General features: G+C 49.0%; 1 protein-coding gene across 1 annotated transcript in view; it reads right to left on the reverse strand.

Annotated features, from left to right (window-relative positions):
- Nucleotides 1-6,562: 6,562 nt before the first annotated feature.
- The window catches only part of LOC309808010 (uncharacterized protein), a gene marked incomplete at its 3' end in the record, with an annotated part of 87,712 nt that continues 79,587 nt past the window's right edge, over nucleotides 6,563-14,687 (reverse strand). The window contains exons 3-4 of the mRNA XM_082628024.1: nucleotides 6,980-7,103; nucleotides 6,563-6,576 (exon numbers count right to left, since the gene is read on the reverse strand). Of these exons, the coding sequence (XP_082484150.1) occupies nucleotides 6,563-6,576; nucleotides 6,980-7,103 (138 nt within the window). The remainder of the gene's footprint in view (nucleotides 6,577-6,979; nucleotides 7,104-14,687) is intronic.

A 14,687-nucleotide genomic window follows, 5' to 3' on the forward strand; every position in this document is an offset into this window, starting at 1 on the left:
AGATCAGCATGGATCCTGGATTAAACAGTACAAGATACCTATCCACTCATTAGAATCTCTTTCCTTCGGGTATATTTTTGAGTTCAATCTAAATAAGGGCTGTTTGGAAGACACAATGGGCACAGTTTGGAAGAAAAGAACAATGACATTTTTCTTTTTTCTCATTTGAGGCAGAGAAGTGTGCTCCTGACAGAGAGAAGAACACACGTCTCCTGCCCCCGTCCCAGGCACCGTCCTTCCCAACGGATGGAAAACGTATGCCTGGTGATGTGCACGAGGGTTCGGGCCGGTACAGGGGGTGAACATTAACATTGAGTGGTCATCTTTTCATTGTATTCATTTTTATGTTCACCTTCCATACAAGGCCAGTGATACATTTGCTTTTTATTTTGGTTTTATGAATTGTTGTAAAATTGAATGTACTTAAGCAAAAATACTTCAAGAAGAGTTGTGTTAATAACAGTGCTCAGGGCTGTGATAAAACTTGTGACAGTGGATCATGAAAGTCTGGGCATCACAAGTCCAGGGGTAGGGACCACGGTGAATTTCCAGCAGCATATGGTGGCCACCTCCCGTCCCTTTCCCCAGGGGAAACCTGATGAGGGGCCTTGAGCCAACTGCCCAGAAAATCTGGGGAGAGTGTGTTTTCCATGGTCTTTTCACCCATCTCTTTGAGGCCAGCAAATCAAAGAATTAGGAGACTAAATTAACAGACAAACACCCAGAAAGCCCCAGAGCTTGTGCTAGCTAATGGGCCAAGGAACCACTCCAAAACCCTCAAGGCCACAATCTAGGCTTTCAGTGGACACCGAGGGGTCAGGAGGTTCAACGCACGGTTTTGCAGAGTTTTAACTCTTTCTCTTGGGCTTCCCACTTCTCCTTCTGGGCATCTTCCTTCTGTAACTCTTCTTTCAGCACTGAGCACTGTGGAGAAAAAGGACAAGGCCACGGGGGCTTGGCTGGGGGTCCCAAGTACCTGTGTTCACGCCCAGGAGTGTTTCCTGCTGTATAACCCAATCACACCTCTGAATTCTGAGAGGCGAGACCATTTGTGTGATGGGAGCACGGGATCCTGCAGTTGTTCCCAGTTCATGCCTCTCATGAGTTCTCAGGAACAGAGCGTCTAAATTCCTCTTCAAAAGCCAGCAAACTTCACTGCAGGGGAAATCCAGCTTTGTAGACTCTGGGTACTTAGGGTGCAGGAATTGGGATGTTTTCACGCTGTGACTGGTGAGGGTGGAGGGGGCCGAGGCAGTGAGCTGGGGTCCATCTTAGGGCTTTTGTGCAGGTTGCATCTCAAAGACACAACTGCCCCGACTGGTGTGGAGGGGTAAAAGGAGCTGTCTTGCCCGAGGGCGGCTTGGCAACAGGCATTAACGGCATAAGGATGGATGTGCCTTATTTTGACCCAGCAGTTCCCACTTTAGGAATGTACCTTAAGGACAATGACTGGAGAAATAAGTAAATCTGTAGTTTCAAGGATGCTCTTCACAGAATTGTCAGTAACAGTGGAAGAAAAAAAAAAAAGAGGAAACAACCCAAGTGTTGTTTAGAACAGCAGACCACTTTATAACACTGGATACATCCAGGAGAAAGTATGTAGCTTTTAAGACGAATGATAAGAGCGTTGATTTATTAGCACGGGAAAATAGTAAGCATTTAAAAATTTAAAAAATGTGCATAGTATAAATTAACTATAAAATGATTGATTGATTGATTTCTAGGCAATATATAGAAATAAGACTGGAAGAACATACATGAAAATATTAACACTGATTTCTCAAGGTAGCATTTCCTCTCCTCTCTTTTTATTTTTTCTTCTCAATGTCATCTACTTATTTTTCTAAAATTAACACACATGATGTATGTCATTAAAAAAAAGGCATCTCAAATGTTCACAAGAGCAGTACCCTTGGTGATGACGAGCCCTTGTGCTATTGGCCAGCACAGTCTAGAGGAGAAGGGACCTCATTCCAAGGTCAACGAGGAAGGGGAAATGGGGACATAAATCATCCAAATGCATTTCAGGAGGTAGAAGAGCCAAGCAGGTGCTGTCTTTGCAGATTCCTTCTACTTAGCACCAGCTCTGCATCCCCTTCCCGTCCCCAACACACACACACACACACACACACACACACACACACACACACACCACATTAAACAGCTATAGCACATGCCTGGGAAGACACTCTGCTTGGGGGAAACGAATGCAGAGGGCTTGGCCAGGCAGCTGATCTCGGGCAGAGGCAGAAGAGCACAACTAAAACCAGCCTCCCACTTCTCGGAAAACGATTTTGTCATCCGCATTTCACAGATGGGTAAATGGAGGCCAAATAAGTTACAATAAAAGAAAGCTCTGGGATGGGACCCTGGTCTGTCTGATCCCAAAGCTCATGCAGTGCCTTTCACCAGCTCCAAACTGGGTATGGTACTACGTTCCAGGTATTACTTACTGTGCCTTTTCCTTGGAACCTCAAGATCTGTTCTCACCCCACCCCCATGCAGACCTAGCTATCGGGTAGCCTCTGGGAATCTCTGAGTTGCCACCTGAGATGAAAGCTTTGAGGTTTTACCTTGACTCACAGAAACAGGCACATCATGCAAATACTGAGAAATCTTATCCTATAGGGGCAGGATTCTAAAGTTAGCATTGAAGGCAAGATTTGCAAAGAGTCAAAGTTACATGTAAAAAGCTCTTTGCTTGCCTACCACGTTCATCTTCCCTAGAGACATTCCACACACTAAAGTCTAAGGAAGAAATGAGCGTCTGCGTGTTTGCATCTGGATCTTCAGACGTTCTGCTTTGAAGACAGTTATGAGAACCAGCGGTGCTGGGACCACGATGCAGCCGTGTGGTCATCCTTGCTCACAGGGAGATCGTATTCTGTTTAATGTTAAACTTTGTACTGGCAGTATATGCTCATAGGTGGGTTTGTTGCTGGGATTAAACAAACTCATTTATAATAGGGGTTAGAAAATGTTTGCTGGATTTGAAAATCTATTATGCTTCTTCTGAGCCACATACACGCTGTCCTTTGAAAGGCTTCAGAGAAGTTGGCCACCTGCCCAGCAGCTACCCTCCCTGTGTCCTTGGGCACTGGCCTCATCTCACCACCGTGTGTTATGTGACTCCACTGTGTCTGCTTTTCGCAGCTACAATTTGCTGATGACCCGACACTCACGCTGGAGCTGAGGGCTTCGAGCTGGTGATCCTTTTCTTTGTTCTCACTTTTCAGTTGATTCACCTCCTGTTGTAGTTGTTGAACTTGACCATCCTTTACTAACACGTCTCTTTGCAAAGATGACACCATCTCTGTAAAAGAACCAAACAAACCAAAACAAAAGACTCATGGAGGTCAAAGAGGCAGGAAGGATTATTGGCAACACCGTGGCTGTCAGCCAACGTTCGGACAAGACCTTCCAAGCCTGGGCCACCACCGGTGCCCGCTTAGAACTGGGGAGGCTTTTTCCAAGGGTCCCAGAGCAGGAATGGGAATGAGAGCAAAGTCCACGGAACAGGGTTTGAGGCTTCAGTGAGAATGAGGGGCAGTCAGCACCAGCGAGAGGAGAAACCTTTGGGGGCCCCTTGTGGGCACACGCCAGGCAAAGCTGGGAGGAGAGGCCACACCATGGGCCTGGGAAACAGAGGCCCAGCACACGGAAGGTCCAGGAATTCTTCTCCAGAGGCCAGGAGACGGGCGTGTGCCAGAGGGCACTGCTGGACGCTATTGATGGGGTGGCTGTTTTCACAGTCCTCTGAGTTTGGACCCCTCTCTACCACTTATTAGCTTGGTGGTCTTGGACAAGCTATTTCACCTCCCACTGTCTGTCCCACACAGAGTTATTGTAAGGGTCAAATGAGACGGTATGTCCCAAGAACACAAAGTGGCTAAATTATGTTTGTTCCATGGCGCCTATGATTTTTCTCGGCAACCAGCTTCCAAAATGGCCCCAATGATCCCTGCCGCCTAGAATTCATGCCCTGTGTAGCCCCTCCCACCCTGAATAGGGCTGCCATGGGTAACCAATATGATACTGTGGAAATGACGGACTGTTTCCTCTCAGGCTTGGTCATAAAAGACACTGTGGCCAACTCTTTGCTCCCTCTTGAATCACTCACTCTGGGGGAAGCCAACTGCTGTGTTGTCAGGACACTCAAGCAGCCCTAGAGAGAAGCATGTGTGCTCAGGGACTAAGGCCTCCAGCCAATAGACACATGAGCAGCCATTCTGAAGGGGGATCCTCCGGCTCCCCCCGAGGCTTTAGATGACATGACTGATGCCCCAGCCGACATCTTGCCTGCAACTCACGAGAACTAAGTCACCCCCCGCTCAAATTCCTGAACTACAGAAACTGGGGGAGATAATAAATATTGGTTGGGGGTTTATCCATTACATTTTGGGGTAACTTGTTATGCAGCAATAGATAACTACTCCATTACTGTAGCATCATTTTTTTTAACATCTTTATTGGAGTATAATTGCTTTACAATGGTGTGTTAGTTTCTGCTTTATAACCAAGTGAATCAGTTATGCATATACATATCTCCCCATATCTCTTCCCTCTTGCATTGTAGTATCATTTTGAATAAAAGTGGGAAGAAGGGTGCATAAATGCAGTGGTATTGGGTTATCTCCTACGGTTCTTTTCTTGAAAGAACATCAGGCCCAGTTTTAGTGGTAGGTTTCAATCAAGAATGTCTATGAAATAAAGCACAAAATGCTCCAGAATTTCAGTTTAAAAATGAGCTTTGCCTCCAGGACAGAGTTCAGTTACTTGGAAATCCCTCTGGGGCTTGCCACACTTTGAGTGGGTCCAGCCCATCTCAAGCGTTATCCCAACCCAGGTCTGTCCGACTCCCTGATCGGAGAAGGTGGGATCTGAGACAGGCTTGATGCTTGGATGAGGTTTCACTGGCCGACATACGGGAGGAAGGTGAGGACCAGCGAGTTCATCCTTCCATTCCTGGTGCCCAGAACAGCACCTAGCCTGGGGGAGGTGCTCAGAAAATATCTGAGGACATCCCAAGTGAGGGAGGAGAATAAGCAGAGACCTGGGGGCAGCAGGGGGTGGGGCTGGGTGTGATTAAGTTGCAGAGTGAGGCAGAAGAGAAGCACAGACTCATACAGAGATGGGGATTCACGTGCGACTCAATGCTATGCCTGGCTTCTACAGCTGTGGCCATGTTTCCTGCCACGTGCTGGCTGCTTTCAGAGTGATGTGCCCCTCCGAGGCTCACTGCCTCCTCCCTGTCACCTGCTTCTCTCCCTCCCCTCGTCTGTGAGTGGTCCCATCCTCTTCAGGTCTCTAGGCATGTCAGTTTCTGCTTAAAAACCTCCACTGGATTCCCAACACCCTTGGAATAAAAACCCAGACCCCCCGACCCTGCCCAGCCCCACAATCCCCTGTTCACTCCATGCAGCCTCTCTTGCCCTTGGCTTGTCCCTTCCCACCTGAAACAGGTCCACTCTAAAAGAAGGACATAGCGGTGGAGGATACAATATGAACTGGTTAGAATCGGCTAGGTCCAAGGGGGCATAAGATTCGACTTCCAGGGGAACTGGAGCCCCATTACAGGCTCATTGTAACACATGAGCGAAATGACACACGCACCAGCACCAGGACAGTTCCGAGGCTGACCATAAAGGTCAAAAAGAGGGTGGGGGGGCTTCCCTGGTGGCGCGGTGGTTGAGAGTCCGCCTGCCGATGCAGGGGACACGGGCTCGTGCCCCGGTCCGGGAAGATCCCACATGCCGCAGAGCGGCTGGGCCTGTGAACCATGGCCGCTGAGCCTGCGCGTCCGGAGCCTGTGCTCCGCAACGGGAGAGGCCACAACAGTGAGAGGCCCGCGTACAGAAAAAAAAAAAAAAAAAAAAAAAGTGGGTGTTGGCCCAATTCCTGGAAATCCCCGCCCCTTCCCCAAAATATTAGAGTTGTCCCAATCCTCCCACTCATTAGCCTATAAAATTACCCAGCCCATAAAAACTAACTGCCCCATATTTGGGGGCCTCTAGCCTTCTGAAATGGCCCACACTCTGTGGAGTGTGTTTCTCTCTAAAGAAATCCACTTCTTACTTTGTCTCTCACTGAATGCTTTCTGCGATGAGACATAAAGAACCTGAGTGAGCTTTATTAAATCCCGAGACCAGATGCGTGATCTCGATTAAAAGATAGTGGGTTCTGACTGGGTTCGAGTCCTAGCCCACGGGTTCAAGTCCCACCTGAGTTCCATGGTTGCACACCCACTAAGCTGGTCCCCCTTGGCCTCCCCCCTTGAAGCGCTGGCCACCACGACACACAGTTTATTTTCTCCACAGCACCACTGCTCTCTGAAGTGGGCTTGTTTATTCATCCGTTTACTTTTATTGTCTGTCACCCCCTCCCGAATCTGTGAGTACAGGAATCTGACTGTCTTGCTTGGCTCTCCCTCCCCGGAGCCTGGAACGGGGCCTGACACCTAGTAGGAGCTCAAGAAACATGTGGAAGCAATGAAGGAATCCAGGGAATCAAAGCTCAGCTACAGCTGTGCGTTGGTTGCCCCTCTCCCAACCCAAGCCCTTTATCAGGCAACCACCTCTGATAAAATTAGAAAATGGTTTCCCTTAGGCCCAAGTGCACTCGGCTGAAATGGGTGAGACCATGGGTGCCTTAAAGGAGTGACCCCATTTTGTCCACGCTCTAGTTTGCACTCAGGCTGCTTTGTGGAACCACCCAAGCCACAAGGCGACCTGTGTTCTCCCTGGTGGGGCCAGTGCTCAGGAGACCTTGTAGCCAAGAGATACCATTCTCTCAAATATTTACCAGGCCCTGCCCTCGGAACTGGGTGGCAAGAAACCTCCACTGAGGGAGAACTCTAATGCACCGACACGGGTGATCCCTGAGGCTGCACCCATGTCACGGGCACAGGTGCGCTGGTTGACTGGTGATGTCTGCAGGGGGAAGGCAGAAGCTCTGGGGCCTGAATGCAGAAGGGCCTCACCTGACGTGATGGCGGCCTCCCTCCTTAAGTTCTCGGCCTCGTGCTTCAGGGAGGTGATTTCTAAGTTTCTCTCAGACAGGGTCTGGCACAGCACCTGGTTGTAGCCTTGCTGTAGGGCACTGATCTGTGGAAAGAGGCAACACACAGTCAGAGGGGGTCAGCCAGGCCTGCAGGACACGCCGGTACTTCTCCAACATTGGGCAGAGTCGGGTTGATCTTGGATCGGGGTGTTGGGGAAACCAAGGTTTTCAGTTGTCACTAGTGGAAGGGGCAGGAGGGGCCTGTTCCTTCAGTGACCACCATGTCATCGGTCCTCGAGACGCGGACCTTATCTTTGTGGCCACCCAGGGGCTCCAGTGCTGCTGTCTTCCTATGACCTGTGGGTTTTCAGCCATAAATAGACCAGCTGTTGGTTCCAGATCATCCAGCACTGACTGGATGCACAGCAAAGTTCAAGAGCCGGGAGCAGGTTATGAAAGGAATTCCCTCTAATGAGAATAGAGGGTAGTTTATACCTCACAGAACACTCCAGAGTTTACAGAGCCCGTTCACACATGCTACACTGATACTCGTCACAGCGTTGCTGAAGGCTGACGTTCCCATTAATGTGCCCATTTTGCAAGGGAGCCAGGTTGAGACTCAGAGAGGCGAGGCCCCCTGCTCGGGATCACGTGGCTGGTCAGAGGTGGAGTCTGATTCAAACCCAGTCTTTAGTTGCCTGGTTCCTCCTTCCCAGGTGGCTCTAGGAATGAGCGTGAGAAGCTGGAGGCTGTAAAGCATGGCATGGACTCGGGAGCCGGACTGTGGCCTTCAAGTCCTGCCTCTGCCAGTTAACGGGCTTTGTGAACACAAGGAGGACACCATATTCTCTTTCCTTTTGTTCAGTCTGTACGCGGGGTGATGGTAGTCCCAACCTGATAGGATTGTTAGCAGTATTTTAATAAGTTAACATGTGTACAGGTGCTCAGATCATGCCTGGCACACGGCACAGGGGGATGAGCTGTGACGGTCCTCTCCTCTGACTACCCACGGGGTGTTTTTTAGTTTTGTTTTGGGGTTTTTGTGTGGTTTTTTTGCGGTATGCGGGCCTCTCACAGTTGTGGCCTCTCCCATTGCAGAGCACAGGCTTCGGACGGGCAGGCTCAGTGGCCATGGCTCACGGGCAGAGCCGCTCTGCGGCATGTGGGATCTTCCCGGACCGGGGCCCGAACCCGTGTCCCCTGCATCGGCAGGCGGACTGTCAACCACTGCGCCACCAGGGAAGCCCCTATCCATTCATCTCTTGATGACACTTAGGTTGCTTCCATATCTTGGTAATTGCAAATAATGATGCTCTGAACATTGGGGTGCATGTGTCTTTTCAAATGCATGTTTTTGAAAACACGTGTTTTTGTTTTTTTCGGATTTATACCAAGGAGTTGAGTTTCGAGGTCATATGGTAGTTCTATTTTTAGTTTTCTGAGAACCCTCCATACTGTTTTCCACAGTGGCTGTGCCAGTTTACATTCCTACCAACACTGTACCAGGGTTCCATTTTCTCTAAAAATTGTAAATTTTCTTCCTAGGGGTAATTGAGATGGTAGTTCAATAATAACATAAGATCAGGTGAAGTCTAAAGAAATTTTAGAAAACCTGGATAAAGTAAGAAAACATCTGTTCGCTGGCATCTGAATGTTAGAGAGACACCAAGACATGTGGGCCAAGTTCTGGAGAGAAGGGAAACACAGACGCAAGCTTGACATTGGGTGCAGCTTTTCTCCTTGGGGCATTTGCGGATTCAAATCTAACAGCCTAGGAGCTGAAAAGCCAAGGAGTTCAAAAGACTCTAACCACAGAAGCTGCTGGCATCCCTTGACTTGTAGGTGCAGCACTCTAGTCCTGCCTCTGTGGTCACTGCCTCCGCCTCTTCTTTGTATATAATCTCCTCCTGTCTCTCACTTATAAGTACACTTACAGATGGCACTTAGGGCGAGGATAGTCTCAACTCAAAATCCTTATATCTGCAAAACTTTACCTTGTAAGGTAACATTCTCAGGTCCCAGGGATTAGAGCCTGAGATCTTTGGGGCCACCAGTCAGCCCACTGTAAGCCCTAAACGTCTTCTCTCCTGAGGAAGGTCTAGGCTGGGCAGAAACCCCGACAGACATCTACCAGAGGCCAGATTGAGAACCCTTTTAGAAGGTCATTTCTCAGCTCATTTGGAACCTTGCTATTGCCTTTTTTTCTTCTTTTCTTTTCGGTACGTGGGTCTCACTGTTGCGGCCTCTACTGCTGCGGAGCACAGGCTCTGGACGCACAGGCTCAGCAGCCATGGCTCACGGGCCCAGCCGCTCGGTGGCATGTGGGATCCTCCCGGACCGGAGCACGAACCCGTGTCCCCTGCACTGGCAGGCAGACTCTCAACCACTGCGCCACCAAGGAAGCCCTGCCCTTTCTTTCTTCCTCCTGTTTGTCCTCAACAGGGGGAAGCATTAAGAGTAAATGAGGGGCTTCCCTGGTGGTGCAGTGGTTAAGAATCCGCCTGCCAATGCAGGGGACACAGGCTCGAGCCCTGGTCCAGGAAGATCCCACATGCCGCGGAGCAACTAAGCCCGTGCCCCACAACTACTGAGCCTGCGTTCTTGAGCCTGCGAGCCACAACTACATTAGATATCCTTGACTTATTACACTCTATGCCCATTACTATTTTCACCACCTCCCTCGTAATGCTTGAACCTTGGCTATGACCCATTGTCACCTCTGGACAAATAGTTTCTGCTCTATTTTCTGTCTTCTGTCCTTCTGGGCCACTTCTATCTACCATCATTACCCAAAGAACTGACTTTACAGATTCTATATGCCAGTGTGTAAGACTTGCAGTGTTTCAAGAAGTATCTCAACTTCATGATGGTGATTTGGGGTCATTACTAAAGCACTCGGGATCATACATATTCTTTTAAGGTAGTTTTACAGGACAACACACATTGGTATTTTTCTCCTATTAACAGAGTAGGAAATTGTGGGTTGATGTGCAGTTATTTCGATTAAGAAAGCAAGATATGAACACTGCTTCTTTGCTGGGGTACTTGGCACTGCTCTTTCTCGTGCTGGGACATAGTTTGCGCCTTTACAGCCTTGCATCTAGGCGTACTGATCAGACTAATGTTTGGCTTTATTGGATACGTTGACCAGTCTGATTGATATTCTGGTACATACAGGGTACTTGGTCATGGTTGCTCACCTCTGAACCTCAGCTTCATCACCTGCAAAGTTCAACTAATAGCATATCCGCTTTGTGGGGTTTTTAGGGATTTGGCGAGCGTCATAGTGCCTGGTACATGCTAGAGACTCAGGTGATGCAGTAATTACTCAAATGTGCATTTTCAGTGGATCCTTCCCACCTGGACAGGGTGACAACATAACAGCCTTGGGAGAGTAAGAGCAGGACAAACAGCAAGGGCAGCGTGGGCCAAGGGAAGGAGGTGAGAACTGACATGCAGGGAGCCCTCTTGCTGGTATCACCAGAGGGCCCATAGTGAGCCAGGATGTGGGGAGAGACTGGCCGCTCAGTAAGACCAGGCCAAGAAAGGCCGTGTGAGGGGGCTTAGCTTTTACGTTGTGGTAGAGGCCATCCAAAGGAGAAAGTGGAAGATGGGTAGGTATAGACTTCTCCCTTAGGAATTGTCCTCAGGGTCTGTTTATCTCCTGGCAGGGTGCGTTCAACGAGTTGGCCGCTCCAGCACATTCTAGAGAGGACTGGCCAGGTCTGACCTTCTGGAGATACAGCCCTGACCTCCTGGCCACCTCACTGAGGAGAGGGCTCATGGGGGAATCAGCTTCACTCTGCATCTGTCCACCAGTCCTGCACCCTGGACTCCAGGACCACTCACTTGCAAGAGGCACATCCAGCTGCCAGAGGAAGTGACATTTCCTGACTCATCTGGCTAAGAATGAGCAGAGTATCGCTGACCACTCCAGGGGAGTAGATGCCACAGAAGATCAGGATGCGGACAAGCCACAGAAGATCAGAAGGAACAAAGGTCAGTCCACGTGGGAGTTCACATGGGTGCCTCACAGTCCCCAACAGGCCCTCGAGTTTCCCTTCCAGCCCAACACACACTCCACCTGCCCACAGTCACCTGTGCCACCATCACAGAGCCCCACAGAGCTCCAAACATCCTCAAACACACAAACTCCCTACTTATAAGCAAATGCCTGTGTGCCCAGAACCCTCCTGCTCCAATATACATGCACTACAAACCCCAATAAAACCACAGCCACAGTCTTGAATACAAAATCACACCCCCAACGGCCCCTGATAATCAAACACCTAAATCCTCATACCCCACAAAAATCCACCCAACCCCATATAACCCCTCAATGCAAACACACAAACCCTTCAACAATAGCCAAATATATTCAAACCAAACTCACATACTTCTTAATAGAAGACACAACCCCCCAAATCCAAACAGAACACATACAGTCCGCACACAGCTGTCAACATCCACGTATGTACAATGCCTCAGAAGCTGAGACAAACACAAAATACCATCAGAGAGACACAATGTTTCCAATCTTCTCCTAAATACTCCCCCCAGAACACACCATGACCTCACACCCCCAATACAAACATACACCCATCTCCCTCTTGAAATACTATAAACAGCCTCTGTCACATCCCCTGATTATACACACACAGCTGGCAGCCCCAATTTACACTGACAACCCCAATCTCTGCAAATTCCTCCACATCAAAAATACACTCCCTGGACTCTTACCCTACAGGATGAGCATGTGTATAACCCCTGCACTCTGAATACACACAGATCCAACACACAAAGCATTAAAATGCACACCCCTACCTCTTCTCAAATGCCTGCACACGTAGCCTCAAAACACCCAGAAGCCGCCCACCACCCAGCCACACCATGCTACACCAACCGTACACTCACAAAGGCACTCACGCCCCTCATCTCTCCCCAGATCACACATACACAGTCTCTACACAGCTTTACTATTACCCCAAACCATCCTATGCCCTAAACATACATCCAAGAGTTCCCCACACAGCCCTAACCGATGATAGAGGCAGCTGTACCAGGGGCATCACGGTACCCTGAACGGGCAAATGCCGCTGAGGTAAGTGCCTCCTATGTTGCTGCATTTCTTGCTGCTGTTGCAAATCATCCCTTGACCCCACCCAGGCTGACTGGGACACCCTAAACAGGAAGTGGCAGCATAGGAGTCAGGAAGAGGAAACTCCATTCCAGGTGCTCCCTGTCACCATCCATTGCACCAAAACATCAGATGACCAGCATGAACAAGAAACAGAGACATGTAACTATACCATGGTTGAAAGGCAAATTTTTCTAGAAAACATTTGTCCAAGGGAAGGGGGAGAAGGGTGCTCCCCCTAATTGTAGAGCCACGCGGTTACGATTCAAAGAAACGGCAGATACAGTCCAACAGGCGTGGGGCTGCATCCATGTTGTATCTGGATACGAAAAAGATAAGTTTTCGGAAGCCCCAAATCTCGCTTGCCGGTAAAGGCACATGGGCCCTGCTGCCCCATTGGCCAGGAACCCAGCAGAGGACCCTTAAGGGATATAGGGACTTCTGGGACCCTTACTGATCTCCACCAAGGGGTGGTGCCATCACACAGCTCCATCCTTCATGAGATGACTAACAGACCTCCCTGTATTGGCAGCTCTGGAGATCGGGGGTCCCTAATGATGTCAACTTGAGACCGCCCAAGCACAAGTTAGAAATTTTTGCTCAGGCGCTGCAGACTCTTCAGGAGACTGGAGTGATGGGTAGCTGTCACCTCTCCGAATCCTGTACCCTGACCTCTGCCAACACCTCTGCCTTAGGGACCTGGCAGATCCCTGGAGCGTGGCCCTCCTCTGGGACACTTGCCCATATACTTCTCTAATTTTCCTTGGGACACACATAAACAAATTTTCTTATGGCTCTCATTGACCACGGGAGCTCAAATTACAGTGCCTCCTGGGAACCCCTCCAATTATAAGCAAGGGCCACACTTTAGATTACAAGGCATAGTAGTCAGGGGAGTAGAAAGCATTCAACTTCCATTGAATGTCACTATTGATACAATCTTTATTAAAAATCTTTTAGTGGTGGTAGCCCCTTTGGCCCTACCCTTTCCCGTTACAGCTATGGATGCCTTGATGTACTGCAAAGCCATTTGGAACAAACCCAAATTCCTGGCCTTCCTGGTGGAAGCTGAAACTGGGAGCCCATAAGACTGCCACCTAAGACAGTAAATATCTCCCAATAACATGTATGACAGGGGGCTGTGGGATTGCAGCCCATAATTCAGATTTTAGGAAAAGAAGAAGTCATTAAACACACCATTTCTCCTTTTCAATTTCCCCATTTGGCTGCTATTAAAGCCTGCTATTAATGAGTGGTGACTTATAATCAACTACTGAAATATAAGTGCTGATCCCCACTATTAAGGCTCCCATTTCCAACACTGTCCAGTTCATTAAGGATATCCAAAGGGCTCCAGGGAATTACTTTGCTGTGACAATCTAGCTATTATGTTCTATTCAGTACCAGTTATTAAGGAGTCCCAGCTGCAGTCTACTTTTACTTCAGAAAGCACCCAGTATGTTTTAACCTGTCTGCCTACTGGCTATCTTAACAGCCCAGCTATTGCCCACAGTCTTTGCTGCAAGACCTGGTGTCCCCTTGCACCGTCTGGCACTATACTGAGGTTCTAATCCACAGCCCCTCAGGAGACTGGTGCACAAGGCCCTAACATGGTTGATGACCCATCTATAACATACAGGTGGGCTATTTATTGCCCCACATAAAATTCAAGGGCTGTCCACAACTACTAAATTTCTGGGCATTAACTGATCCTCTAAAAGCCAGCTAATTCCTTTTGCAGCTAAACCTCAGCTGTTAACTGTTCAGCCCCCCAACACACTATAGCAAGCCCAACACATCTTACTTAGGTCTCTCCACACTTTGGAGGCAACGAATACCACACTTGTCCATCATTCTTAGACCCATTTATGCAGCCACGTACAAACCCTCCATAGTTTACTGGCCAAGAGCTAAACAATAAGCTTTATAGCAGGCACAAAGCTCAATTAGTCAAGCCCTCCCACTGGTTCCCCCTGGCTGCTCCTTCTGGGCTGAGAATGGACTATGTGTCCCGGACCCTTTGGACTAACACAGCTCCTCCTAGCTGCCTGTGGGCTTCTGCACCAGACGGCTGCTCTCTACACCACTACACCCCGTCAGAACCGATTTGGGAACTGGTTCCTTGGTTTTGGTCTTGGTTTTGTGTGCACTGATGCCAGACTTTGTTTGCGTCTTTTGCGTTTGGGTGTACAAAATGGGAAATACTCCATCAACCCTGAAGGAGAGCCCTTTGGGTGGGGCCTATAGTAGATAAATGGGTGTAACATAGCCCTGAGCCTATGACTAAGAAAGACATGTATACTATTGTAATAGGGTGTGGACCCAAAATATAGGATCACAAGGGCGGTAGCCCCTAAATGGCTCACTCAATTTTTATAGGATCTCGCAGTTAGAAGTGTTTTGCAAAACAGCGAGCTGCACCGGCAGTTGTTCCACCTGCCCACCCTCCCCCCATGCCGCCATCATATTCACCACCTCCTGTTTCCCCTACCCACGGGGATCAAATAGAAGTTTCTGTGTTAACCCCCAGAGGACAGGAGCCTGATTTAGT

The sequence above is a fragment of the Mesoplodon mirus genome (genome assembly GCF_964341445.2).
Source record: "Mesoplodon mirus genome assembly, chromosome: 7".
Classification (NCBI taxonomy): Eukaryota; Metazoa; Chordata; class Mammalia; order Artiodactyla; family Ziphiidae; genus Mesoplodon; species Mesoplodon mirus.